The 27507-nt window shown below is 44.9% G+C and overlaps 1 protein-coding gene across 5 annotated transcripts in view; it reads left to right on the forward strand.

Annotated features, from left to right (window-relative positions):
• Positions 1-26912, forward strand: part of NKAIN4 (sodium/potassium transporting ATPase interacting 4) — a 60616-nt gene extending 33704 nt beyond the window's left edge. The window contains exons 4-10 of one of the 5 annotated variants that reach the window (XR_010988783.1): positions 6761-6958; positions 15159-15219; positions 19018-19102; positions 19198-19258; positions 23148-23238; positions 23696-23810; positions 26168-26912. Coding sequence is in view for 3 of the 5 variants with exons in the window: in XM_068150373.1 (XP_068006474.1) it covers positions 6761-6958; positions 15159-15219; positions 19018-19102; positions 19198-19258; positions 23148-23238; positions 23696-23709 (510 nt within the window). In the remaining 2 variants the exon portion in view is untranslated. Of the gene's footprint in view, positions 1-6760; positions 6959-15158; positions 15220-19017; positions 19103-19197; positions 19259-23147; positions 23239-23695 lie in introns of those variants that run through there. The other 4 variants (XM_068150373.1, XR_010988784.1, XM_068150374.1 and 1 more) reach the window with 4 other exon arrangements.
• The last annotated feature ends 595 nt before the right edge of the window (positions 26913-27507 follow it).

Here is a 27507-nt window from a genome sequence, read left to right on the forward strand (position 1 = left end):
TGCCTAATGAGAGGTGAGTCAGAAATAATAAAAATGGGAGGCAGGTCCTAAATGAAGCCCAGGCTGTAAGCAATGAATTGCTAAGTGTTGCTGTAGCTTAGCAGGCTCAGAGTGATGATGTGATACAGGTTCATTTCAGAGCACCGTACATCTGGCCTAAATTTCCAGGTCATACATCTAAGATGCAGCCATAATTGGAACTGCACTACAGTGGTTTTTGTCAGGCCTATAGCAAGTCATGAGTGACTGCATAAATCCTGGTAGATAAGAAAATCTAACTTCCTAATTCTTCAGTTCATCTCCATTTCCCCTCTCAATTAGCCACAGAAACTTTGAGAGAGTTCTTGCCCAAAACTTTCTCATGGTCTGATTACTCATGGTCTGAAAGCTCAGCCTGAGATGATCTTAATGTTGGCTGTGACCAACCGAAAAATGAAAAAAAAAGAGTTTTATGTAACTACGTACGTGTTCTGCAGAGGATATGTCGGCTTGATAAACTGCTCCGGGAGCATCTCTAACAGCCAGCGTTTGCTCCCAGCCACCTGATTACTTGTGTTTACTAATCCCAACTTGCCCTGCAACACACTGGGTTGCTGTTCTGCTATTCAAACAGCACAGCAAACTCCACTTTAGGAGCTTCATCTCCTAACCTTGCTCTGTGGTGGGGCTCATTTTAGCAAAGCCAGCAGACAGAACCTTTATTTAGCCTCCAGGGTGACACTTGTGATTGGAGACTTTCTTCTTATAGAACTGAGCTGCAGTGTTATCGACGCAGTGGACTCCCCTCTAGAGCAGCCATGAAAAATTCATGCTGGCAGTTTGGTGGTAAAATAGAGTCTTCCCTCTGTTCTTAATGAGTTACTGCAATTTAAAAAGGCTGTCTTGTAAGAAAACCTCGTGCTGCTGCTTTCTTTCCTCCTTGTCCCCTTAAACTGATGTTATCTGGGTCTTTGTAATGACAAAACCTCACTGCCACTTGACTGCAAAAGATATGCTTGAAGCTGGAATGAAGGCTTCTTTAGGAGAGTGCAGTGCTGTGTGGCCTGGACTTGAACAGTGTTGCTCTTCTGGTGCATCTCTGGAAACCTGATCCAAAGCTAGCTGAGAGTTACTGATCTTGGTCTTGAGTTCAAACTCCAGAAGGACACCTGGGCTTGGATGAGTGAGTGTTAGACAGACTCTTGGAGGCGGCAAGGGCAGGGCAGTGTCAGCCAGGGGTTTATGGCACCAGTGCTGTAGAAGAGCAGGTTACCTGTGTGCCCTCCTTGAAGTCCAGGTGAAACTGTCCTTTATTTCCTACCAGGTCAAAGATTGTGATTAGCCTGGCAGCAAGCAGGTAGATCACAAATATTAGAAGAGCAGCTTTGGTGGAGTGTGGCTGATGGAGCTGGTTGGGTAAAAGCCAACTCATTAACTGCTAGATGAGCATGAATATGCCGGGGAGTGTTTCTGACAGGGCTGTGCTCCTGTGAGTCCCTCAAGGGGCTGATAGCGCTGAGGAAGGCCTTCAGGTGCTATTTCCCTGTGATTCTTGGTGAGCCTGGGGGAGAGAGCTGAAGAAGTGGGAGAGGAGTGTTCCTGCCAGGGCTGTGCTCACTGTATTCCTGACAAGGGCAGTCTGCCAGGGAGATCTGTCAGCAGCCAGCTAATGAATGACGATAAAACGCAGAATGGGCACTGAGCTAGAAAGAATGGAGTTTGTCAACGTTTTGGCTGGTAATGACAGCCCGGTGCAACTGAGACAGGTGATAGCTCAGGTGAAGTGAGAAGAGGGGGGGGAAAGAATCCAAGTGTTTCTGTTGTGACAAGTTTAGGAAAATCCTAAAGAGTTGAAAAAATGCAGAAATCGTTCTTGTGCACTTACTGCAAACAGCTCTTTGTTCCCTGGTGCCTAGAGCTGATTTCACAGTGGTGAGGGAGTACAGGATGTGAGCAGGGTCCCACTTGTTTTGGGTGCCCAGCTGACCTAAAGAACAGAAACCAGGGGCACCATCACCATGGGGTCTGTGAGATAAGGTCCCCTGTGAACCCATAAGCAATTTGGCAAAAGGGCTAAGATATTATCTTAGTTATAAACTTTGAGTCATGAATAGAATGTGGGCTGGTAGGTGCATGGTTGTTGAACTGCCATTTGGGGGCTGGCCATTCACTTTACCAAGAAGTTACTTCACTGTTGTCTCTTTCCCCTGTTGTGTTCTCTGCCCACCACTTCTCACTCTCCCTTTCCTCCTGTCTTTGACATTTCCTGAAGTGCTCCTTTATCCTTCAGGTCCTTCCAGCAGTGCTTGCTCTCTCCTGGTCACGGAAACCCTGTGAGTAGCTGTTCTGGTCTACCCTGCTCAGGGCAGTTATTTGGTATCTGCCTCCTAACCACTAGTAACCTAACTACCCTGAGCTATGGAACGGGAAGATGCTCTTTTCTGCTCTGTGAATCTGCTCTCTGTTTCTTGGAAGAGCTAAACTGGCCTCATTTCTTTCTTTTTATCCTGTCACTTTTTATCTTGCAATCTTTTCTTAGTAGGAATCAGAGTGTGAAATATGGTGGCACAGAGCTTCCAGACACAAAGGGATCACAGCATAAGTGTCTAAGAAAGCACTTCCCTTGTTGCTGCAGGGGCTTCCCTAAAAGCATGTAGCCTACAGCAGCTTTCCTCTAAGTGCTTTACCAATGAGCAGGCAAGAAACAGAACAATCTGGGTTTGAAGGGTTGCTTCTCAGCTCTGGCAGTGAGATGATGATGTGCCTCTGAGCAGCTTTTGGCAGCTTTGCCTTGCTGACTTGCTCTGCTCGTATTCTGAGCACGCTTGCAGCATCTGGGGCAAATGCAGCCTCTCCAGCAATGCCGTTCCACTCCTCTGTGGTGAGGCTCACAGTCCAGTCCCAGTCTGGTGTTCCTTCGCTAGTCTATTCCTGCCCCATCTTTGTCTTCTCTCTTTGTCTGACCATTTGGTTAGGTGACTTGTTGGGAGTTGCCCCTGAAGTTTCTAGGCTGTGCTGGAAACAGCATATTAAGCTTCTCCCTGTCTACTCAAGTATGAGACACAGTCCCTCCTGCAACACCCCAGCCTGAATTAATTATTAAAATCCTGCTGGTAAGATATACGAGCATCTGTCTGTCTACCTGCTACACTGACTGACTGCTTGTCATATACTTTGGGAACATTCAGAGAGGTTTGAGGAACTGGTGTTCATTTCAGTGTGTCTTTTCCCTCTGAAATTGTTCATTTTGGAATGGTGAGTTTTATGTTTCACTCTTTGTTTATGTTCTTTCTTGTCTACTGAATGCTTTGATCTGGATGCAGAGCTGCTGTGGTGGTCTTAATCTCATCTTGAAATGGAAGCGGCCCTTATTAATCAAATGGGGGTGGGGGGGCTGTTGTTTGCATTCCAGAGAATCTGGATAGGATCCTGGGAGATGGATAAATGGGTGTAAGGACGATGGATAAATGCACGTGTAACCCCAACTGTCCCTCAGCTCCATCTAAATACAGAACTTGGAAGCTTGGGATCTGGCCTTAAATGCTGCGGTATTGTCAACAACCTGCTGAGAGGCACTGAAAGTGCTGCTTTATTGTTGCAGGGTGATAGAGCTATTCAGCATGCATGACTAAAAGATAAAGATGAGATTTCTTGTTTTGATAAGGAATGTTTCCGACCGGAAACATTTAAAATGATTCTGCTGTGGAGCTCTGGGGGTTCTCACACAGTCTTCAGTTTGCTCCCAGAGCCATTATAATGCTGGTTTGCTTGGTAATTAAGGAAATCTTGGGGGAGGTGGTTCAGAAGGCTGTTAACAGCAAGAAATAAAGCATCCCTGATAGTGTCCCTTGGAAAATAATTGCAGAACAGCTCTCAGAAACCTACTTTGGAAAAAGAGCACAGCTGGTGCTGTGAGTGTCAGAGGTAGGTGTGAGTTTCCCCATGGGATACAGTGGGGTGGAAAACACGTTGTAAAATGTAGGTGCTCCGCTTTTAGTGCTGTTGTCCTCCTCATGCCGATGGCAAATGGATGGCAACCAGGTGCTACAACAGTTCAGAGTGAGATGTGATTTTCTTGGCTGGCTTTCAACATGCTCCTGGGAAGGAGCTGGTCTCATTCTTTGCTCATATTTCTCTCCAGGCTGAAGGTTAAAGAGGAAGCAATAGCCCTTCAAAGAGCAGCTTGTCAAGAGACAAGGGGGAGTGTAGCTCCACACAGATCAGTCTCTCCTTGCAGCAGGGCTTGCTCTCTTCTGGGGCTGATCAACATCTTTCAATCTGCCTACAGCTTTGGGAGTCTTTAGAATAGAATAGAATTTTCCAAGGTTGGAAGAGACCTTCAAGATCATTGCATTCAACCTATCATCCAACACCACCTAATCAAATAAACCATGGCACCCTATCAAGTCTCCTCCTGAACACCTCCAGTGATGGTGACTCCACCACCTCCCCGGGCAGCCCATTCCAATGGGCAATCTCTCTCTCTCTCTGTGTAAAACTTCCTCCTAACCTCCAGCCTAAACCTCCCCTGGTGCAGCCTCAGACTGTGTCCTCTTGTTCTGGTGCTGGTTGCCTGGGAGAAGAGACCAATCTCTGCCTGTCTACAACCTCCCTTAAGGTAATTGTACAGAGCAATAAGGTCACCCCTGAGTCTCCTCTTCTCCAATCTAAGCAACCCCAGCTCCCTGCAGAAAGGTTTTGGGAAACAGCTGGTCCCTGAACTTTCCTGCAACTGGTTCTTTTTCTGGGGCCACCGAAGAGCAATGCCAAGCAGAGGGAGCAAGCCAGAGATTCCTCTGCCAAAACTGTGAGAAGCTGGAATGCTATCTCTAGAAGTGTAGCTAGTGCAGCATCTTGCACTGTGTGCATTGTCCCGTAGCTGCCAATTGGACAGTTATTCCCCACAGCCTTCGAAATGCAGACAGTTCCCTTCAAACTCCCAACTGTTAATATTTTTCCCTATTGTCTTTGCTCTTCAGGCTGTTTTCGCACTGGTGCCATACTTCATCTCAGTGCCCTGCTCTATCTACTCTAAACCACATCCCATCTGTTGTGGTGATACTGTCAGGAGTTTGGCAGCCGTCTGCTAACTTAATTGTCCACATTTTTTAACATGTGCTTCCTGTGGCATATTTTAATAATGGCTCTGAAAACCATTGTTTTGTGTCTGTGGTGGGGTTGAAGGCACCTGCACAATGTGCATAGTAGGGCAGTTGGTTTCTGTTCACAGGTTTGGTTTGTGGGTTTGTTTTTTTTTTGGCTGGCATTTAGATTTGCTGCTCTTGTAACTCAAGCTTGCCCCTGGCTACAAGCATGGACACGGGAAATTGTATCTGCAGGACTACCTGGCTAGGTTCCCTGCATTGGCAGCAGAGACAAGCCCTCTCTCCAGAGGGCAATTCAGAGCAGAAGCCTGGATTAGCTGCTCCAAATCTGTTGTTCCCTCTTGACTCTACGGGGAACTGGGAAAAGGAGCTGCCACAAAAGGTTTCCCACGTCATGAACTGTGAATACCCCAGGTTCTGGCTCCTGCTGTTCTGGAAGCTGCCTCTTTCCTACAGGGACTGTGGAAGACACTGTCATGAGCTGTTGTGAATACACAGATAGGTGCTGGAACTCTTAGTAATGGATTGGTGGGTGGTGTGGATACCCAGTACCTATTTCTACCCTGTAGACATAGATTTTCTGTTTGATCCGTTTTAAAACCTGTTCTTCAGAGTAAAACTTCCAACCCCTTATCCTGCTGTGTCATCAAAGCTTGCTGCCGAGTGACCCAAGAGTGCTGCTGGAGCACCCAGCACTTGGCATTCAGCTGTGAAATGCTACGGGTGATTTATCCAGCCAGTCCTGAGCTTCTCTGTTACCATCTGCAGGGAGAGCTTTTACCATGTCCTGCAAACTCTCCTGGGTATTCCAGTGAGCATCACACTGTGCTCAAGTGTGAGGAAAGTGTTGTCATTTTTAAAATGAGCACCTGGTTGCGCTCCAAACTCCTGCACTGCTTGTGCGGCATTTCACTGTGTAACCCCCACAGTGGCATGGTTTAAATTATTGAACTAGCAAAGATGAGGATAGCAAAACACAAAGCATAAAAGCCCCTCTCAGGGTAGAGCTAGTAAGGAACTGCTGGGGAATTCTTTGCAATCATCACCTTGAGGTCAGTTCAGCTGGGTAATGTAACCTGAGGCTGACAGTGTCAGGCCACCAGAAGACAGAGAAGCACCGTATGTGAAAGTGTGGAAGGAAATCAAACAGAAATGGTAAGGGAACTGGTTAGATGTATTAAAAGCTAGGAACAGAGGAAGACCTGTTTTAAAACTCACTCTTAGGATTATGGAGTTCATCTTTCTCAGTTATCTGTGCTGATTCTCATGCTGGGAAGAGCAAACCCACCACATGATGATTCTGATAGGATGCTTAGTGCTGCTTTCTTTACCTTTTCCTTCTAGAATTTTAAGGTTAATCTCCCAAACTCAAAACTTGAGGGCTCTTTTCTGGCCACTAACAAAGCTGTCTTGGATCTGCAGCCAGCTGTCTGTCTGATTTAGAAGCTGCTCAGTCCTGCTTTTGAAGTGTGCTATATGATGGTGAAATAGCTTTGTTGGAGCACTCAGAAATGGTTCCTACTACAGAGGCCTACCTGTGAAATACTTAAGGAGCACAAAGCCAATGTATTTTGAGCTGCGATAATTTCTTGAGGGTGGGGATCTTTAGCTTTTCCACTAATTTTTAATAAGACCTTGAACTGATGTCCAATGGAGATCTTTTGGCACCCTTTCAGGACAGCGAACTCTTGACGTTCAACATCTCCCGGCACCAGTCGTGGTGGAGTGAGAATGGTCCTGGCTGTGTAAGGAAGGAGGCTTCCATGTCTGGTATCAAAGGGCTGGAGAGTCATTCCTATGTCTCTGTAATCGGCTGTGCCCTGGAGTATCGCTACATCGAGGTCATGCACAGCTCCTTCCAGATCCTGATTGCGGTGAGTACGTGGCTGACAGCACTGAGGGCTGCCGTTGTTGAAGAGATGATGGTTGGTTTCATTTTTTTTTTTTTTCTCTCGGGCACAAAATCTGGCCCATATTTTCCAACCCATTTTGTATCATCTGATTGCAAAAGGGTTTGTTTAGGGGTTTTCCCTCCTCTTCCTTATGAGCAATATTGCTGGAAAGAGTTGGAAATGGACACCAGCAACCCAACCCCTGGAGTAGTAATGCATCACACGCAACCATACAGTGACAAATCAGTCTGTTACCCCTCTTGGGGGGTGGAAATTTGTGTCTTGACAAGGTCAGAGACCCTTCTGAAGGAGGATTTCTCTTGTTCCAGGTGATGGCTTAGTGATGGGTGGCAGAGCACATGTGCATAACTTCTTGTGAAGAAGGAGGAGAAGCTCCTTATCTCCAGATAATGAAAGAAACTTTTAAGGAAGCAGGAAGCAGCACGTTTTCTTTCTGCCAACACACAGCATAACTGTCACAAAGCTTTTTCATTAGTTCTTCCCTCATCAGAGTCTTCCACAGTTTAAGTACTCTGCAGTAATTCAATGTCCTTAATGTTCACTCAATTGTTTCTCACTTGCCTGTTGAGATTAACTGAAACAAAATGTTCATTGTCCCCTTATTTTGTCTGTGCTCTTCCACTTTGTAGCTGCCTTAGCAGCCTGCACCTTTCCAATCTCCTTTGCTTTGTTACTTTGTGGTTAATGGCTTTAAGTAAATAGATGTGGACTGGTGAAATATTTATGCTTCAGCTTTCAGTTTTGGCTTAAAGAAGGGTAACTTATCCTGGGTAAATGTTGAAGGAGAACAAATAGATAATTTCCAAACTTCTAGAGTGCCAAGTACTTCTCTGCGCATTTTTGGTACAGCTATCCACTGTTTTGATCCTGCATTTCCTCTTAGCTGGGATGATCTCTCTTCCCTCCCCAGTGAACTGCAGGGAGGGAGGGAAGACTCAGACCTCTTCCTTGCCATGTCACAGAAGAGGCAAGACAGAGAAGCTCTTGTTTCCTGAGCTGGATGGACTCCCTGGAATGTGTGCTGGCTGCTAATATTTGGTTAGTTCTCCTTCAGGGAAAACAATCTGCATCAAACTGAGAGCTGCTTTGATGCATGTGTATGAGAGAGACAAGTCTATGTGTCCAGCAGAACAGAGCCTGTTGTTGTCTTGTTGTGGGTTGGAAAGCAGATCCTCCCTTGCCTCCTAGCGGGGCAAAAAAAACCCAAGACTCGCACAAATGGATTGCAGAAGTGATGGAAAGTTTAAATGGAAAAGCAGTGAGTGTTTTACAGAGAACCACAAGTGCAATGACAAAAGAAGATCCCAAAGCATACCCAGAAACCTCCCAGCACTCTCCTTCTCCCTACCTGAGGGTACACCCAAAACCCCCAGGGCTCTTTCTCCCCCCCCTCCACTGTTAGGCTAATCTCAGCTGGCCAGATCTGAGATTGCCCTTCCCCCTTCTCCTCCTGGCATTAGGCCTAGCCAGGCCCAAGAGGCCTTGAAATAACTCCCCTTCCATTACCAGATAGGGAGCATCTCCCACGGTAGCGGCTAGGGAAGAAAGAGGAAGTGTGAGACTTTGCTGATAGATTGTAGGGAGCAGGACATTGTGGGAATGAAATACGCTATTTCCTGTGTCCACCCACTGGGCTGGACACCCAGGGCACCAAAGGTGTATCTTGTGTGATAGCAGCAGAAGGCACCCAGCTTAAACTACCACATTTCTATAAAGCTGGAATAGGACTGATGGTGCTGAGCTGGTGCTGCCCCTGAGTTTGGTGAAACAACTGACGGACTTTCAAGTCACAATATCCCAGACTTTCAAAATGCAGAAGTGTCACTTTTTGCATCCTTCCTCTGTGCCCGTGCTGGCAGAAGCTCTTCTGCCCCAGGCGAGAGGCTCAGCCAACACATGGTTCTGAGCGTGTTTGGAACAGATCTTTGGTTTTGGGCAGCCTGCTAACTTAGGGCCCTGACCTAAGTCGTCACACCAACGTATTAGGAGTCTGTCTCTGGGAGTGTTTTCTGCTTTGCTTCTTCCCAGAGGCACATGAGAATATTCTTTGTGCATCTGCAAAGCAGCACAAAGGGGCCAGATGGAGGAATGGAGGAGGGAACTGTAGGATACAATAGAATTTAGGTAAATGTATCTTAGGGAGGAGAAAGAAAATAAGTTGCAGTGGATTTGTGAATCTTAAGCTCTGGAAAGGAGGCTAAAATACTTGGATGTAAGAAAGTTTTATAGGCTGAGCTATGCAAAGTGAAGTAAATTTCTATTTGTCTTGTAGTAAGGGTAGAGAATTGAAGCCCTAAGCCTGTGACTCCTACCAGTTCTGAAATGCTCATGTAATTTTGTCATGTTCTGGGAGAAATAGTTTTTCTTCTCTGTTTTGCCGAAGTCAGACAGAAAATACTTTTTTTCTTTTTTTTTTTTTTAATTTCCACCTTCTCACTCAGATCTTGCATGAAAAGAGTCAGCTCTCTTCCTGAGGGTCAAAGTCTTTGATCCCTGCCAGAATCTTTTTCTGGTCTCTTTATCTCATTTTAAGGCAGATTTTATTACACGCTGCTGTCCTTCCCAGAGCCCTGGCAGGTGCTGTGCTGCAGACAGGCAGGGAGGCCAGATCGATAGGACAAAATCATGACGAGGAACTTAAAGTCTCGGGGGAAGCAGCAAGGGACATGACCTAGTTCCCTCTTTGTCTGGCACACACTTCAGACTGGAATAGTTCATTCCCCTGTGAAAGAGGGCAAAGGATAAGCAAAATTGTGTTATCTGTAAGGTCCTTTTTCTTTACCTAATGGCTTTTAGAAGTTTGGGGGAGGATGAGTATGTGTGTTTTGGTTTGGGGGTTTGTTTTTTGTTTGCTTGGTTGTTGTTTTTGTGTTTGGTTTGGGGTTTTCTTGTGGTTTTTTGGTTGTGTGGTTGGGGTTTTTTTAGGTGGGTGTGCGTGTGTTTTTCTATTTGCTCCAGATACTGTAGTGTGAAATCCATGTTCTTTAATTCTGCAGTACCCAGCTATGGATGTTTTGGTTGCTTTCTGGCAGTACCAATTCCAGTTAGTGCACAGCGTTGACCACGTAGCGTAAGGCTTACTGAATTAATCCTCGCATGCCAAAGGAGAGGGAAAGCAAACCTGAACCCATACGGTGAGCACACCGTTGGCTGTCATCTGGACATCTGCTGACAGCATTATCCTGCTCCTGGGCATCCATTTGAAGATACGCAAAGTCTCAGTCTGCTTCAGCTTGGAGCCTGTCTGTAATCCTTGAAGGCAAAAGCAACTCCTTTAGTCTGGAATGTGTTCAGACTTGGGCATATCAGTCACCATGCATGATACAAGTAGCTGCAGGGGCCAGCATGGAAATCTACCTTGATGCTTTAGCACAGAACACATTGGAGGAAAAAGCTTCCTGTAACAATGTCCTGCAGCCTTTGCTGGTGTGGAAATGTCACTGCAAATCAGTCAAGAAACACAGCAGCAACTAGTTAGTCAAGAAAAGAACTCTGTTTTCATCCTAGTGTGGAATCATCTTGCATCTCCTCAACTTGCGAACCAGAGGGAGAAGAGCGATTTCCAGTTCTGAAATATCTGGCATAGCTCTGGGCTGTCCATATGGTGTAGTTCTGGGAGTGGGGAGGGATAGGCTATTCCTGAGGCTCCGTTTGAACAGGATGGAAATGGGAAATGTCTTCCCAGCTGAGAAGAGTTTGTTGCCTGCCTGTCTGCTGTTTTCACTCCGACTGACAGGTTGGAAGGTTCCCATGAAGGCAGCACTGCAGGCCTCAACAGCAGATGTGAGAAGCGGCGTGCGCGAGATGCTCTGCTGTTGGCAGAAGCTAGGTTTTCAGCGGTGGTAGTTGCATCCAAAGAGTGAAGAAGGTCAAGAAATCAAACGGTTTTGATTGTCTGTTCTTGGCTATTTGGTCACAATAGCTTTTTCACAAGCTGGCTTTTTGCTTGCTTGTAACAGAGGTCTCTTAATCTTCCCTCTCACTGCTGAGAGCGTACACACTTCATTGGTTCTGCCTGGAAGTGAAACCTAGAATGGATCTGCCCTGAAGGAAGAGACAGTGCACATACTGTAGTGAAAAAAAACAAGGGCAAGGTTTTTTGGGGTTTTTTTTTGAGAGAGAAGAGTTGAAGAGAATCTTTGCTAAGACAGACATAAATAAAACTAAGATCTTACACAAGCAATGGTAACACCAAAATGTGCCTTTGTGGATCTTGCATACTCAGAGCCAGATGGTCCCTTTCTGTGGATCTTACTGTATTTCAGCCTTTCTGGCTTCAGCACTTTAGTTCAATGTTGCTGGTGGTTGAAGACTCTTCAGCTTGCTATTAGAAAGTTAACTTCGGATGGCTGAGGGGCAGAGCGACGTACAGACTTAAGTTTTCCTCATTCCTTCTGGGCAGGAAGTTTTCCTCATTCCTCCTGTCTTTCCCGCTCTGTTCATTTGCCTTCAGAGTGCGTGGGACATCCTAGCTCCATCCTCTCCTATGCGTTCCCAGGCTGGCTGACACGCTGACTGAACACACCTGCCTACAACATGTGTTCCTAATAAAAAAACCTTAATCAGATACGTATGCATCCTGGAGGAAGCTGGTACTGAACAAGCAGAGAAACAGCAACAGAGGCTAAAGCCCAAGAAAATTCTTGACGGAATTAGAGTAATAGCTTAGTGTCATTTTACATCACTGATGTTTCCCCTTCTCTTCTAGCTCCCCTACATAACTTGCAAAGATCTAAGGATTATTGCTATTTCCTTGGGAAAGGAGAGCTGAGAACCCTCTTTCCTACTGCAATCATCAACCAAGGTGGCACTTTGAGCAAGGGGGGAAATGACTTCCAGATTCTGGGCCTCTGTGAAGTTTTCTGTTTTGCGCTAGCTGCTGCTAAACTTGGTGATGTTTGGGGACCTGACACATCTTCGTCAAGGATGAAGTCAGAAGGGTGTTTCTTGGAGCCTGCTCATCCCACACTCCAGCAGACTCTTCAAGTAAAAAGAAGTGGAGAATAGCAGCAGCATTTCTCCTCTGAAGCTATAATTAATTTGTAATTCATGCAGAAGGTGAGTCCCAGAGGAGTTAATTTTATCCCTGAGGTAACATGTTTAATTATAATTTAGGTGAGCCCGTGGAGTTCATGTTTATGTTGGATGTCTTTTCTCTCCTTGCCACTGAAACTTTCCTGTTCCGGCTAGGTCACAAGATGAGCAAAACTTCTTTGAATAAAAAAATGCTAGGAAATAATTCTTTCATGGAAAGAATGAATGGATTCTAAAGCCAAGAAAAGAAGTTAACTTTGAACAATAAGCAGGTGGTTTTGAAACAAACCCAGGAGATAGAAGGAAGAAAGAAGACTCCTCACTCCAGTGGAGCTGGAATTCGAGGTTTAGGGAGGTTCATTTAATTCACTAGACATCGGTTTGCTTTTTTGAATGCAAAAGCTCACCGTAGCCACAAGGAAACACCATGTGAGGTGAGAGGAATGGTGGCTGAGGATTATGAGGCAGTAATTTGAGACAAAACAAACTTCTCGAGTCAATGTTGGTGCTTCCGAACCACGAATGATTGTCAGAGGCTTTAGAGGTAGTTATGGCTGTAGCTGATGGACATTCATGCACTCTGCTCATAGACTGGGCAGGTGAGGCATTATCATTGATAATCCTATCAGGAACCCCCCCTCTAGATATCATGTAAGGTTTGCGTACATGTTCTAGAGTACAAGAGTGGATGGCTTTATTTAGGATTGCCATCGTGCATGGCTGTTAACCCAAAGTACTTCCTCTGAGGCGCAACAGAAAATCTGGGGAAACAGGAAAACCTTCCTGGTGTTCCTTTGGAGCCAGACCAGGGATTCAAGGTCCATCTTTCCTGCTTGGATATATGTGTGTATGTAAATTGCATAGTTAGACTTTATGTCCCGTAAAATGTAAAAGGCTGGATCTTCAGAGTGTGAAAATGCTGAAGCAAGTACAGAAACTGTGTGTGAGCACACAAACTTGATCCTAGGACAAGGACAAACACTCTCATGTTGGAAGCCAGTGTGTGCAGACAGGTGTTAGACATCTCCTTGAGTGCTGGGATGACTTTAGGCTGAAGCACTCTGCTTTTCCCAAGAGCGTATCTTAGTGCTGACCATGCTTAGCTGCCACAGCCCAGTTGATGAGGACTAATTGCTGGTTTGGCAGCCAGGTCTACTCATGATGTAAGCAAATAACTCACTCAAGGTGTAAGCCAGCTTCAGGGCCGTGTCAGCACGAGGTCCAAGGCTTGCTCTCCTGGCCATCGAACCTACCCCAAGTCACACAAAGGAAATCCCACCTCCCAGGTTGTATGTTAGCATAATACAAGCAACAGACAAGGAGAAACCCCCCTGATTATTCTCAGTTTTCTTTGCTTTTAGTTTGGTGTGGGAGTTTTTGCCCCTACTAAGCATTGGCTCTACTCAGAGCAATTCTACAAGTCAATAGGTAGAATTAGGCTGGCCATTGTGTGTGGCCTCTTGGTCAGCATCACACCCAGAAAGATTATTTTGTTTTATTTTCCTGCATGAAGTCTACTGTGGCTCATAGAAACTAGGTATGGAGCAGCCCTGGCTTTAAAAATGGACAACAGGAGAAAGAGAAAATCCACAGAGGTACTTCTCTTCCATTGATGTGTTGGGATGTGTTTCCATCGGGCTCACTCGGGAGGAAAGGAGAGATCTGACTCATCTTTCAGATGATCAGAGAAAAATGTAAAGGAAATACAAGGTCTAGCGATGCTACAAAAGCATTCCATTTCCTTCCAACAAGTTGTATTTGTCAGAGAGAGCTGGAGGAATCACGAATGCCTGAGCTCTCAGCAGAAATCTCATTATCCTGCCTTTTGTTTTCTGCTGTGAGGTATTTTTCTGTCATATTAAAAAGGAAGGGGCTCTCTTTTTTCAAGCCCTACCATGCATCATTCTGTCTTCCCTTCCAGTCAGCCACTGTGTGTTACATTCTAACTCTTGTTCAAAGGACTTGAGTTCACGGAGGGAAGCAACTATGCCTCACAATAACTTTACTAATGCAGCTGGTGTCACCTAAGATCTCGTAAAGTGGGGTATTACGTGAAGATCTGGAATGAAGGATGGAGAAGATTTTTGATTAACAGGAAAAAAACAAAGCAAAATAAAACCCTGCTGGAGATGGAATGGTTCACTCCCCTACTACCAGAAGTTTCTCTATACGGGCTAACAACTTGCTCCTGATGCTGAAGGAGGCAGTTCTGATGCTTTAGAGCTTCTGCAAACTGCCAACTTAGGACAGACCCCCCCAGGTTACTTTAGAACAGAAAAACAGAGTGAGCATTAATGCAGCAATTTAAAGACTTCTCTGGGCAATGGGTTAACAGGTCTTCTGAGAAGCAGCTGGGGAGAACGTGGTTGTTTAGCCTGAAGAAAAGGAGGCTCGGGGAGACCTGCTCTCTACAACTCCTTGAAAAAGAAGCTGTAGTGAGGTGGTCTCTTCTCCCCAGTAACGAGTGACAGGATGAGAGGATATGGGCTCAAGTCACACTAGGCTCCTTTCCAATGAGCTTTTTGATCTCCAAGCCTAAGTTACTGAAGATTTCAGTGTCACTGAAGGTTGCTGTCAGTACTTCATCGTTTTTACGGTTAGCAAAATTTCAGCTGCATAGAAACTACTCGCATCTTGTTGGTGGCTCCTGCACCAGAGCAGCTGATTTTCCTCTGCATACTCCTTATGGCAGGAATACAGAGCAGACGAGTTCCTGTTCTTGGGACACTGACTAGAACCTACCCCTGTGTGTCTATCCTGAACGTAGCTGTCTGTCTAAAGTGTTACATTGGGCAGTCTCCTACACCCTCATACCTCCTTGCAGAGAGTAAACATCATGCGGTAGTTTCCGTGGCAACAAAGCCAGCTCATGTTCTTTCCAATCGCTCTAGCAGAGCAAGTTGCTGCTTTGCAAGCTTTTAGTTTTGAACTTTGAGTTTGCTCCTGGCAGTGCCTTTCCTTAAACCCACACCGCACCCTCTGCCTTGCAGCAAACGGTACCTGGCTCCACCATTACAGTGATGTTGCCAAGCTGAGAGGAAATATTGGTTGTTGAAGCTGTGCTAAGTGGGTTTTGATCAGCCTCATAAAAGTGATGCTAAAATTATTTCTTCTCTCTATTTTCCAGCTGGTGGGCTTTGTCTATGCCTGTTATGTTGTCAGTGTTTTTACAGAAGAAGAAGACAGTTGTAAGTATTTATCAACAGATCCCTTGGCAAAGGGTTTACCAAACTCGATTCTCTCTCAGATGTTTGGCACTCAGGACTAAGATGCCGTCAGACTTCTTTCCCTTCCTGTGCACTATGGCACTATCTAGCTTCCAAGAATCAGTTATTTTCACTGTGAATTTTTTCCCCCATGTGACTGCATGTTTGGACACTAGGAAGAAGTCCTTTACTGTGAGGGTGACGAGACATGGGTTGCCCAGAAATTGCGGATGCCTCATCCCTCAAAGTGACTAGGCTGGATGAGGCATTGAGCAATCTGATCAAGTGGGACTTGGCCCTGCCCATGGAGCTAGATGATCCTTAAGGTCGCTTCCAACTCAAGCCATTCTATGTTAGTTGCTGTTATTCTGCTACGCTTTCAACACTTGGGCTTGGCTTCTCACTCAGCCTGAGCTTTAGAGAAACTGGGCAGCATCTTCTATTCTTAAGCTTATATAGCTTAAGAATAATGCTACTGAAATACTACCGTGACAATGAAGCCCAGTACTCAAGCAGGCCGCCTGCTGAGCATCATATGCCCCAAGCTGGGATGAAGCAGAGTGTGAGATTTCTTGCCAGAGACCAACCTGGCCACTTAATATGCAAGCAGAGGAAGCACTGTACTTGAATTACAAAGAGGGGAAAGAGCCGGTTCCCTCAGGTTTGGTGTACAAATCACCTAAGTGTCATGCATGCGCTGTGATGTGTGAGAGAAAAGGAAAGGCTCAGAGGAATTATTTGGCGCTGTGGGATCTATCATGATATCCATAACCTGGTCCTGGAGTACTTTGCCCTTCTAAAACTCCCTTTGGGACCAATACTTTTACAATGGGTTTGAATAAATGTGAAGTCTGATTTCTCTGGCAATGTGTTGGGTCCAGGTAAGGATCTGATCCAAGGGCTTCAAATCCAAATATGCCTTCTTTAAGACATTCATTAGATTTGTGTGAATAGCTTTGCCGTTTTAAAGAGCAGCTGGCATGGATATTAGCTGAAAAACAACAGCTTTGAGCAGAATGTTTGCAAGTATGTGAAGAATGTTGATTCGAGATGTGTTCCTTACCTGCCTTGTCCTCCTGTTGTCCTGTTCTTTCCTGTCCAGCTGAACTCATTCTGCTGGCTTCGGTGATCGTGCGTTTAGATCTTGGCAGTGCACTTAGCAAAGGTGTCACATTATAAATAATTGTTGTTTTTTTTTAAAATTACCCTGTAGCACTTTGATTAACTAAGCAACTTGAGTTATGAGCCCCTTTTGAATATTGTAAAGCAGTAACTCGAGCTCATTTTTAGAGAAGAGCTCCGTTAGGAGAGGCAATCACATCAAAGGCAGTGTTATCTAGAAACACAGAGCTGTTCATTTGTTCATTTCATATGGTTGGGTTTTGGTGTTGTGGTTTTTTGTTTTGGGTTTTTTTTTTTTTTTTGTTGTTGTTTTTTCCCTTCCAACAACAAATTCCTTTTCCCTTCCAGTTTCCCAGCTTGGAGTTAAAATGCCAGCTTGAATAATTAACGATGACAAACCATCAATATTTCACACTCACAGTGGTAGATCCTTCCAGTGACCCGAACAAATTCGAGCTGCGTTTTAATTTTCTCTTCCATTTGTGGTTTCCTTTAAATGTTGCTTTGATATGCAGCATGAAGTAATTATAAGTGCTGAGGCACATTAATCAGGAAGCTCATGCTAACGTGATTTTCATGAGAAAACACAGCAGTAGGAACCTATTAGTGCTGAATTGCAGACAAGAATATTTTAGGTGTGCTAATGCTGTCTGATGTGTTGCAGCAACGAACCAGAGTTCAGATATTTTTTTTTTTTTTTATTTCTTTGCAAGTGAATTGGATTTTGAGTGGTAATATGGTTGGGTGTTCAGGTGATAGGATTTTCTTGTGAGGGGGTTGTTGAGGCTGGAGAAAAGACAGACATCACTACAAAAAAGACATTGAGGTGCTGGAGCGGATCCAGAGAAGGGCAATCAAGCTAGGGAAAGGTCTGGAGAACAGAGCTGGTGAGGAGCAGCTGAGGGAGCTGGGGGTGTTCAGCCTGGAGAAAAGGAGGCTGAGGGGAGACCTTCTGGCTCTCTACAGCTCCCTGAAAGGAGGCTGGAGCCAGGTGGGGGTTGGTTTCCCAAGGAGGAAGCAACAGAGCAAGAGGAAATGGCCTCAAGTTGCCCCAGGGGAGGCTTAGGTTGGACATGAGGAACAATTTCTTCACTGAAATGGGCTGGCAAGGCCTGCAACAGGCTGCCCAGGACAGTGGTTGAATCTTCATCCCTGGAGAGATTTTAAAGACGTGTAGGTGTGATGCTGAGGGACACAGTTTAGCAGCTGGGTTAATGGTGGGACTGGATCCTATAGGTCTTTTCCAGACAAAACAATTCTATGATTTTTGTTTAGTAGGAGACAGTTACTGAAAACTGCAATTCTTTACAGTTTCCTAATTTTTAGACATTCCACAACTGAGGTAATACAGTTACTATCTGGTTTTAAAACTGCAGCTTGCCTTGGTTTTCAAACATTCATTTTCAAAAGTGACTGAGAAAAAGTCAAGTCTCATTAGAACTGCTGGGAATTATCTGCCCAATTAACTTAGAACCTTTACAGATTTTACCCATTCATTGACGGTTGTTCCAAAATCACAGTATCAGCATGAAGCTATAAATCAAGATGGATTTTGTGAGAATATGTTGTCCCTGGGTTTCTAAATATATGTTAAGAGTTGTTTGGGGATTTTTTCCAGCCACTTCTAATCTAATTAGCAAGTTTTTTCCTATTGTTTGTGCACTAAAAATCACCAAAAGCCTTTAACTAAAGCTTAAATTAATAGTGCTACCTCCAGGAAAGCAAAACGAATCAGCATTTATATAATTAATAACTCTCCAGTTACTTTTAAATGGAATTTGGATGGGGTGACTTTCACACCTCCAAACAAAATGCAGTCACTTGGCACCAAAAAGAGGTCTAAAATCTGGATTTATTTGAAAGGTTTTTGCAAGGCCCACTAGGTCAGTCCCAAATCACACCACATCACGCCCCTGTTGACCTGGCCATCTCGGCCATCTCCAGAATATAGACTTGGCCTAATTTCAGGGGAACTAGGAGAGACTTGGAAAATTATTCTCTGGTTGCTGAGGGCATTGTCACTTAAAACTTTCCTTGTTTAGTTCCACTGCCCTTACATGAGCATTGGAAAAGGGAAGCACTGTTCTGATTTCTATACAATTAAAAGGAACCGCGTTGGCAGAGGGGACGTGAAAAATATCAGAGCCGAAGATAGTGAGGTATCTGCACTTTTCCAAAGCTGCTGTTGTCTGTCTTGCAGGAAAGACAATTGGGGCACAAAAATTCTCATTTCACTGTCCAACCTTCACAGGGGTTACTGTGCTGCCAACTCCTCTGCTGGCATTCACTCAGGAGCTGTTCCCCAGCTTCCTTCCTCCAGTCCTGGCTGATCAGCCAAAGCTTTGGCACCTCACTTCTCATGCAAAGTCACAGCGTGGTGGCAACGGCCCAGGAGGCTGAGGGAGGGCCCCTTGCCTTTCTGGAGTCTTTCGTTAACTGACTGTCCTCTTTGGCACACTTGGCCATCCCAGGAGATCTTGGAAGAAGAGGGACGCACAGGCAGAGGTCTCCCCCAGGCAATCCATACCTGGAAAATCATTTTTCTGTTCTCTCACTGGTTTTTATGTTATGCCATGACATGCACCAACTCTCTCATTTCCTTTCAACTTTCTGCCCATGTTTGTTTGTTTATTTGAGTTTTGATTATTTTTTTTTCAGTTGATTTCATTGGTGGATTTGATCCATTTCCTCTCTACCATGTCAATGAAAAACCCACCAACCTTTTGTTCAAGCAGACATACCTGTAAGTATCACCTCCTGTGCTAAGAGGCTGTGTGTGTGTCTCATACTTTGATGGCTCAAGGGTGCCACAAGGTTTGAGTTTTCCCCTCCTTGCAGGTTGATTTCTCCAGCAGGCTTTTCAGGCATGGAAGGAATGAAGAGGTGGACGCCACAAGAGGTGAAACTACTTCTGCTCACCCCCAGGTTGCCAGGGTGAAGCTGATATTGCCATACTTGATCGATGGTAGCTTCTCGTGGTAGCACCACTAAATTTGACTGTCTTGGGTACAGGGTCTCTCTATAGCTGTTGGGACATCTAGGGAAGCTGTCAGGAACAAAGCTAACGCACCGGTGAATTAAACTAAGCATTAGATGGTTTGTTGACAGAGTGGTGCAGGTTTGTTCCTAAAGTTCTGTTGCCTACAAGAACGGGCTGCTATGTATGGGGCAGCCCAAGAGTTCATCTGAGAGCAGGGAGCAGAAAGGGGAGGGGTCCACAGCAGCTCCTCTCTGACTGCTAATAGAGATCCATTGTTGAATTCTAGCTGGGATCCCTTCCCACTGCTGAAGGCTCGTGATCACACTTCCACATTGCCCACTTAGAAGCTGGTTTTTAATGACATTCTCAAATCACAAAGGCCAGTGTTATCTGTTTAAAGAAGCAAGAAGATCTGCATTTTTTATACCCTTTGAATCAAACTGCAAGAAGACAGTTCAACGTGCAGTTTTTTTTAAAGCAGCTGCTGAGAAGTTGGTTTTGGAGAATAAAGTTAGCAGAGTCCTGCCAAAAAGAAGATGTGAGGATGCTGGAAGAAAAGTGGGGCTGAGAGAAGAAAAACTGTCCCCAAACAAGATTTTCAGAGGTGCCCCTCTAGTGTAGCATGGACTCACAACCACCTTCACTACAGCTCAGGAGAACGAGTACTTTTTGCAAAGCACATAAATTCCCCATAACTTGGGGGTTCTACAGCATTATTAGAAGGGATGCTACAGGAGATTAAATATTGATTTCCTTCTTACTTTGTCATGGTGGGATGGAATTTTCCATAGTCTGCAGAAGCCGTTTAAGCAGCTCCCTGATTTACCGGCTCGGTGCAGCAGCATGAGGAAACGTCACACTTCTACAGAATGGGCTTGAAATGACAAAGTCCGTTTGGGAAAGAAGCTAGTACTTATACGTGAAGTTTTCTCTTCAGAAAGATTACTGTAATAGGAATAGAAACCAGCCACGTAAAGGTTCTTCACCAGGGTTTAAGATGCTAAGGTACTGCTGAAGAACACAGACAATTTTGTTGCTCTTCAGTCCCATTCCTCGGACCATCGCTTAACTATTGATAGCTCCTGCCAGCACAATATAATAATTTCTAGCGAACAGGAGGTAAAAAACTGCGGCTGAGCAGTGGATAAGATGACCCTCTATAAATTTCACAGCAACCACCAAATAGCAATTTTGGTTTATTTATTTCAGCCTAACTCCTGCCTTTCTTCCACTTGTATGAATGAGAGTGAGAGGAGGAACAGATACTTGATTCTCAACTAAAAACTGGGGCACTGAGTGCCAGATGCCCTCATCTTGCTGTGAAATATCATTTCATGACAACAGAAAACATTTTCTGGTTTTGCATCTTGTTCAAGAAGATGCAAAACAATATACACATTCAACTCCTTTCAGGTTTTCATTTCTGGAACAGCTAGTGGTCAGGAATATGGATTTTCTGGTTTTACCTCCTTTTTGTTGAAGGAAAGGCTGAACCAAATCAAATCTCCCGGCTCGGAGCTAACTGCAACTCCACTCTCGGTAGCCACCCGCTCTCCCGATAATGCCCTTGCCCTGTTGCTTCAACACTAACAAGATCACTTTCCTTCATTCCCTAATGGAATTATTCTGTTCATTTCAGTTTTATATATCCTTTTCTGATGAGATCACTCTCTTTTCTTTCCTCCCAATGTGCCCTTTCACTTATCCTGGGTTACATGTTCCCCAGCCTCTCTTCATCTCTCCAAATTCATGATTTTTCATAGAGCTGAGGCTCCACGGAATAACAACGGTGCTGAAGAGCGATGAGCGTAGCTTAAGTTCAAGTTCAACTCCAAAACCTCCCTATGAAGCACCCAGCCTATGAATTCAGTAACTTCTAGACATGTTGACGCAAGTCAAAGACATTAAAGGGAAATGCTGTGTTCTTGGCAGCCTTCCTTGGTGGCTATCAGCTGTTAAATTAAGTATTCAAACTGTACCTCCCATTCCTGGCCTTCACTGCACTGACAAAAAACCTCCTACTGGGAGGAGAAAAATATTTCCCCGAACTATGACTGATAATAGGTACTTCCAGACCACAATCCAGTTACGTCTCGTCATCGTCATGGTAATCTACTGACCTCCTGGCCTTCAGTTGCAGAAAATCTCACAGATTAGTCAGTCAGATATTATTTTTCTTCACGAAAAAGCCCACGGCCGCATAAATAAATAAAATCCACTGACAGTTTTGTAGTGTTGCTCACAAAAGCAGGATTTAAGTGTGTGCTTCATCTTAATTAGCACTTCCACCACTCACACTGCATCACGATACTCTATAAATACAGTTATTTCTATTTCAGTTCCACAACTGCTTCTGTTCTATATTTCAGTGACTCCGAGAGGGGGGTGGGGGGAATGGGGTTGGTTGCAATAGTTTCTATTTCAAGTCACACACTTAAGCTAAAGAGACTCAAATTATCGGGGGGTGGGAAGTGTTCTAGAAGTTTTACTGTGCACTGGAATCGCTGCACTGATTATTTAATGGCAATGTATTAGGATGCTTGATAGAAGATGTGTTAAAGTCTTCACTGCAGGAGTTTCTGGGTCAGAGTACTTAGCCAAAGGATAATAAATCTCTTATTGAAAACCAAAATTATTCTCCTGAGGCCAAAGGAGAAGGTTTCCAATGAGTTTTCAGGAAGGAAAGGCTGAGCTCTTACCACTCCCTCGGCCTAAGCTCACGTTCAGGCTCTGCCTGCTTGCAGCACAGGTCAGGACATCAGCTCTGGGTTGCTTTTTGTCTTGTTCTCTTCTAGTAACAGAATCCTCATCATCGGAGGCAAAGAAGCACTCTTGCCCTGGTAACTGTGAAACGGTTAACACAGAGACAGCTTTGAAGTCTGACTAAAGCTGTTATTTCCAAGTACCCTGCCATACCTGCTGAGACTGCAGGAGGCCTAGCTCATCACCATCATTTGTCAGCCCTTCCTGCTTGCTGCGTCTTTTGCCATCATTGTCTGTATTTGTTTCAGCACTGCTGTACAATCTCAATTACACAGTAGAAGAGGCTCAAAGCATGATTTTGTATTGTGATCTAGCGCTACATCAAGAACCTGAAGGATGACAGGTGGTAGCCTCTCTTTATCTAAGAGGTAGAAAGATGAGCAATAGATCTTCTTTGCCTTTTAAGACTGTATTTGTAATACCAAGCAGTGAATGGCACGGTTGTGAGGCTTCAGTCTGTCCTCACCACAATCTGTCCCCTCCAAATACTACATTAATGGTTTAAGAGCTTTAGTTTAATTTTAGTTGTGCAACCAGATCTCACTGACTTGTCTTTCCTCAGGTCTACCAGTGGCAAGGGCCAAATGATAAGGCCGGGTGTGACTTTGATCAAGTGTAGACCTCAGTATCGACAGGGTCACAACAAGAGATATCAGTTAATTGAACAATCCAAAGCTTCAGTGACGATTGCTCACTGTAATACTCCCTAATCAAGTCTTTTGCGGTGCACTCTGTCATGCCAGGGGCACGAGGCAGCTGTGAGCATGCAGCCTTAAAGAATTAGACCCCGTAACAGTCAGAGATTGCAAGTATGTTCTTTATTAGATCAACTGATGGGTACAAGCGCACAAGTAACATTCTTCAGTTCAAAAGAAAAACAAAATCCCGACCGAAGCACTGGAGGAGGGAGTGCTTTGGGATTGGTTTTTCCCCCTATCCCCTCCAAATTTTGATGGCCAGGATATTTCAAAGGAAACTTCTACTTAAAAAAAATAAAATCCTATTTTTATGTCCTCAAAACAAACACTTCTGCTTTTCTTTCTAGGTAGACTTTTCCCCAAACAAACAATTTGCTGAATATCAACAACATGAATTTGCAAAGTGTTTTGATCAAACAGAAGCTGCATGTTTAAGAGGTGATGCTTCAGCTGAAAAACATTCATCTTTACTGCTGGCAACAGAAGTAGATCTGCTTTTACTGCTGCATCTACAAAAAAAAAAAAGCTCATCACTGCAGTTTCAAGAAGCTGCTTTATCCCAACAGAGATGACCCCTAAGCTTTGAAAATTCCTAACCAAGTTTTATGCAGCTCCAGATGCTGAGGACACATAGATCTAACACTTCAGTTCATATCTATTCCTTAGTCTAACTGCAGCATATTCAGGTCTGGTATAGACCTGAAAACTACTTAACCGCATCAACTCCAAGCTCTCAATCCTGTTCCTCATCTGTAGTCAGCCATATTTAAAAGCCCAAAACACCCAACAAACCACCACAAAACACTTTTGTTATTTTTATGCTATTTCTGTTGTCTTAAGCGTGGCACTTGCTCCACACTGATGCCCTACCTTCCCTTCCTCCCCCTGCTTACAGGCCTGCGTAAGTGAAGAGGAGCCAGAGAATGAATAAACCTTGCACTCCACCGTCAGAGCTGCTGAAGGAAACAAACCCCTGTGGCCTGGATCTTTGGCAGAGGGAATGCAGGATGGTGAATTCCATTTTTTGTTCCTTGTCCTCTTTTCAAATGCACTGAATGTACATTGAAGAGCGGCCACACAGTTGTTTTTTAATTAGCCAAGTGCCCTGGTGAACCACTCCTACCACAGTCTGGTGGTAGAGCCCAATAAATGGCACAGGCCTGAAGACCTCAGGCAGAGCAAGTTCACCAAGAACCTCTGAAGAGATGAAGTTGGAGCTGCTTCTTTGTGCCATGGATACATAGAGAAGGAAGCACTGCATAACAACCTGGGACATTACATGTGCTCTGTAGTTAGCTTCTTCCCCTTCTCTCCCTTGTTCTGAAAAGAGCCTAGAATCCCCTAATACAACTTCATCTCCTCCCTGCTTTGTCAGAACTAGGTGGGGGCTATTTACATTTTAGTTATTTAGCTGCCTTTTTTTCCCTTTTTTCTTTTTCTTTTTATTTAATAGGTGAGAGCTCTTCCCTTTCCCACCCCACCATAGATCCCTTCCTCTTCTTCTTTAGACATGGTCTTAGCAGTAGGCATTTGTTCTGGATTTCAACATTCCATGACCTAACGCTTGTAACGCTGACCAGCTAAAGAAGTAGCACAACCACCAAGTCTTTATTCAGCGTGGAGCTTACCCCCATTTCACCATGCCAAGCTATTCTCAGAGAAGCTGTAGCTGCTTACTCTGGGTTTGCCCATCTATATCAAGTTAACACTGGTGTAGCCATAATATTCACAGCTGAAACCTGCTGCAGGACACGGGCAAAGACCCTAGTTCTTCATGGATCATAGATGGTTTTGTACCTGCCTTCTTCACGAAGCAGCTGCAGTTATTCCAGGCACAAGCCTGGCAACATCCTGATGGAAGGGGGTTTTGTGACAGGATAAATTTGATGGGAGGGAATGGGCTGAAGGAAAGGGAGAATAAAAGTCTAATTAAATTGCATAAATGAGCTACAGCAATTAATTAAACAAGAAAATCACGAAAAACAATGTCCATTTTGTTAGCTGTGTCTCCCAGCACGTTAAGTATCAAGCAGAGAAAAGCACTTGTCAGCCATCCCTGGCCGATACATTCCAAGTGCTGTTGTAATTCTTCATTGTCTTGCCCAACCCGTTAAAGAGTGCTTGGCATTTCTGAGTAATGCTTTGCAGAAGAGTCAAGCTGGAAACCATGCTAGGGAGAGGGAAGTGTGAGAGAAGAATGAAAACAAATAAAAAAAAAAAAATAAGTGCAAGTCAAGTGCAAATCAAAGACAGAATGATGCACTTTTCTTTGCTCCCTTCCAAAGGACCCAGCAAGCAAAATCCTATTCTATAAACCTAAAACTATAAAGTACTAAGAGAATATTCTGTGTGACATCCATTCCAAACACCCGCTACAACCTAACAGCTCAAGTTCTTTTCAGGAGCAGAGGCAAGTAAAAATGTAACATCCTACTTCTCCAACTGACCGAGCCTTGATAGCACATTTACTAATAAAACTGATCAAAACCACTTGCCAAGTGCTCTAAAGAGACTAAGCACCAAGCTATGCCCTTAACAACCTTCCTTCTGATTTTAATACAGGCTGGTAAAGATCAGTTAAGTAAATACAAGTGTGATGATCAAGTAGCTTCAGAACTACCACTCTGTTATGATGAACTTAGGTAATCAGGTTTTTTATAGAATTAAAAAAATAAATGGTCAGGTAAGCTTATACCATGATGACTGCTATAACTCTTCCAAGAAAAAGACGACAAGCTGCCAAGGATCATATTCCTCGCTTAATTACCTCCTCTAGTTTTCATTAGCAGAGACACTCATCCTTCACACTGGCGACCCTTCCTCCTGGTCTGCTTGTGCTAGACCTCCCCTGAGTAGTACCAGGTCACGCAGGGACCCTGTTCTGTGCGGGGCGGGCCTCCCAGTCGATTTCACCCCCAGAGTGCTCGGAGTAAGGAGCAGCTGAAGGTTTTGCTCCCGTGAGTCTCCTTATCTCCAGGTTCGGAGTGCCCTCTGTTGGGAACAGGCACCACTTGAGATTCTGCTAATTGAAAACGACGGGTACCCGGTTCTGAAAGGACATCTGTTAGAGAAAAAGCCGGTTCCACCCTGACAGTTTGCAAAGCGTTAATCAAAAGCAGTCCCAGAAATAGCTGTAGAGTTCCAGTCTTGTAGTCCTGTTGAGGCTCAGGGCTGTACTCCAGCCACCTTGAGTTAACTTGCAGGAAATAAAGCTGTCCCAACACAGAGCTGGTTTTGGTTTTCCTTCTCACACCAGTACACCTTACTGTAAGCTTTTGCCATTATTTAGAAGCAAAATAAAGCAAATGATGGCTTGAACCCAGACTCAATACCTAATCTGGCATGGTGCTGCAATTCTGTTCCCTAGGGAAGCTGCTGTCTGGCAAAGACCCACAAGTCCTCCAAGAGCTGGAGAGTCTAAACTGATCAACTAGTGATTAATATTCTCTTTGCCAAAAGATGCATTATATTATCTTCTGCTGAAGGCAAGGATGAAGAGATTTGCCCTCTCATGTGGCCCAGGGATAACCAACATGTTACTCAAGGCTGGAAGCAAGCAGAAGCAACTCCAGAGCTACTGCTCCGTTCTCCATGGATGTGTTTAAGAGCCTTGTAGCAACACTCTCGAGTTCTGATGAAGAACTATTCCTCACTGACACAGCATCCAGTATTTGTGACTTGTCTTCCTGCATCCTTACCCCTTCACAGGTGGTTAGGAGTCTGGAGGGCCCACGTACTGTCCCTGTGCCATTCCAAAGGGAGCTAACCGATGATGAGAACAGTTGTTTCTCTCTCTCAGGCCCATCTACAGCCTGATGCCGGCAACTAAGCACCCCACAGTATCTGGGATGTTCTGTGGAGTTGTGGGATCTCGGATTCTGGGGTCCCACACTATCTGGGGGTGTGGGGGGGTGTCACTCTGGTTTTGGGTGTTCCCCGCATGCCCAAGATCCCCAGCCATGCCCTCCCTGGCTTTGAAATGACACCCCCCCCCCCCTTATCTCCTCTATTATATATAAAGGCTTCTAGAATACAACCCCAATCCTAAGTAGAGGCACGTGGGGTTTTGAAATCTAAATTGTGTATATATAAATTAAAAATAGTGGGTTTTCTTTTGTGTGTTGTGGTTTTGTTTCAAATTTAAATGGCAAAAAAGTGAACGGAGCCCAGCTGAGCTGGGCCCCACGCACGGGGGCAGATGCCCCGTCAGTGCTCGGTACTGCCACCATGTGTTCAATTGTCGACACTGCAGTTGTGTAGCGGCGTGTGCTGCCTTGCTAGTGCCGCATGCTGCTGGCTCGTCTCTAAGTGCCCTGAGAGCTTGAAACGGCTGAAAAATCGGGGGGGGGGGGGGGGGGGGGGGGCTCTGTCTACTTTGGGGCCATTTGGGCCCATTTAGAGTCCTGTTTGGGACTTTTTTCCCAGTTGTTCTCAGTCCCTTCCAGTTCCCTCGGAGCTCTCTCACAGTTCTTCCCAACGCCTCCCACTTGAGCCTCCACTACCTCTTAGTCTCTACCAGTTTCTTCCCAGTCGCTTCCAGTTCTCTCCCAGTCCTTTGGTGGGAGGAAACTGTTGGGACTGGGAGGGCATCGGGAGGAGGCCATTACTTTGTAGTTTGGTAATACTGATGGGCTGCAGCTGGTGCTGAGCTAAACAGAATGATCACAGAAGGCTTTTGCTCTGAAGCCAGAGCTGCTTGCTGGGGGA

Source organism: Melanerpes formicivorus, unplaced genomic scaffold (genome assembly GCF_026170545.1).
Source record: "Melanerpes formicivorus ecotype bairdi unplaced genomic scaffold, bMelFor1.0.p_v2 SCAF_19, whole genome shotgun sequence".
NCBI lineage: Eukaryota > Metazoa > Chordata > Aves > Piciformes > Picidae > Melanerpes > Melanerpes formicivorus.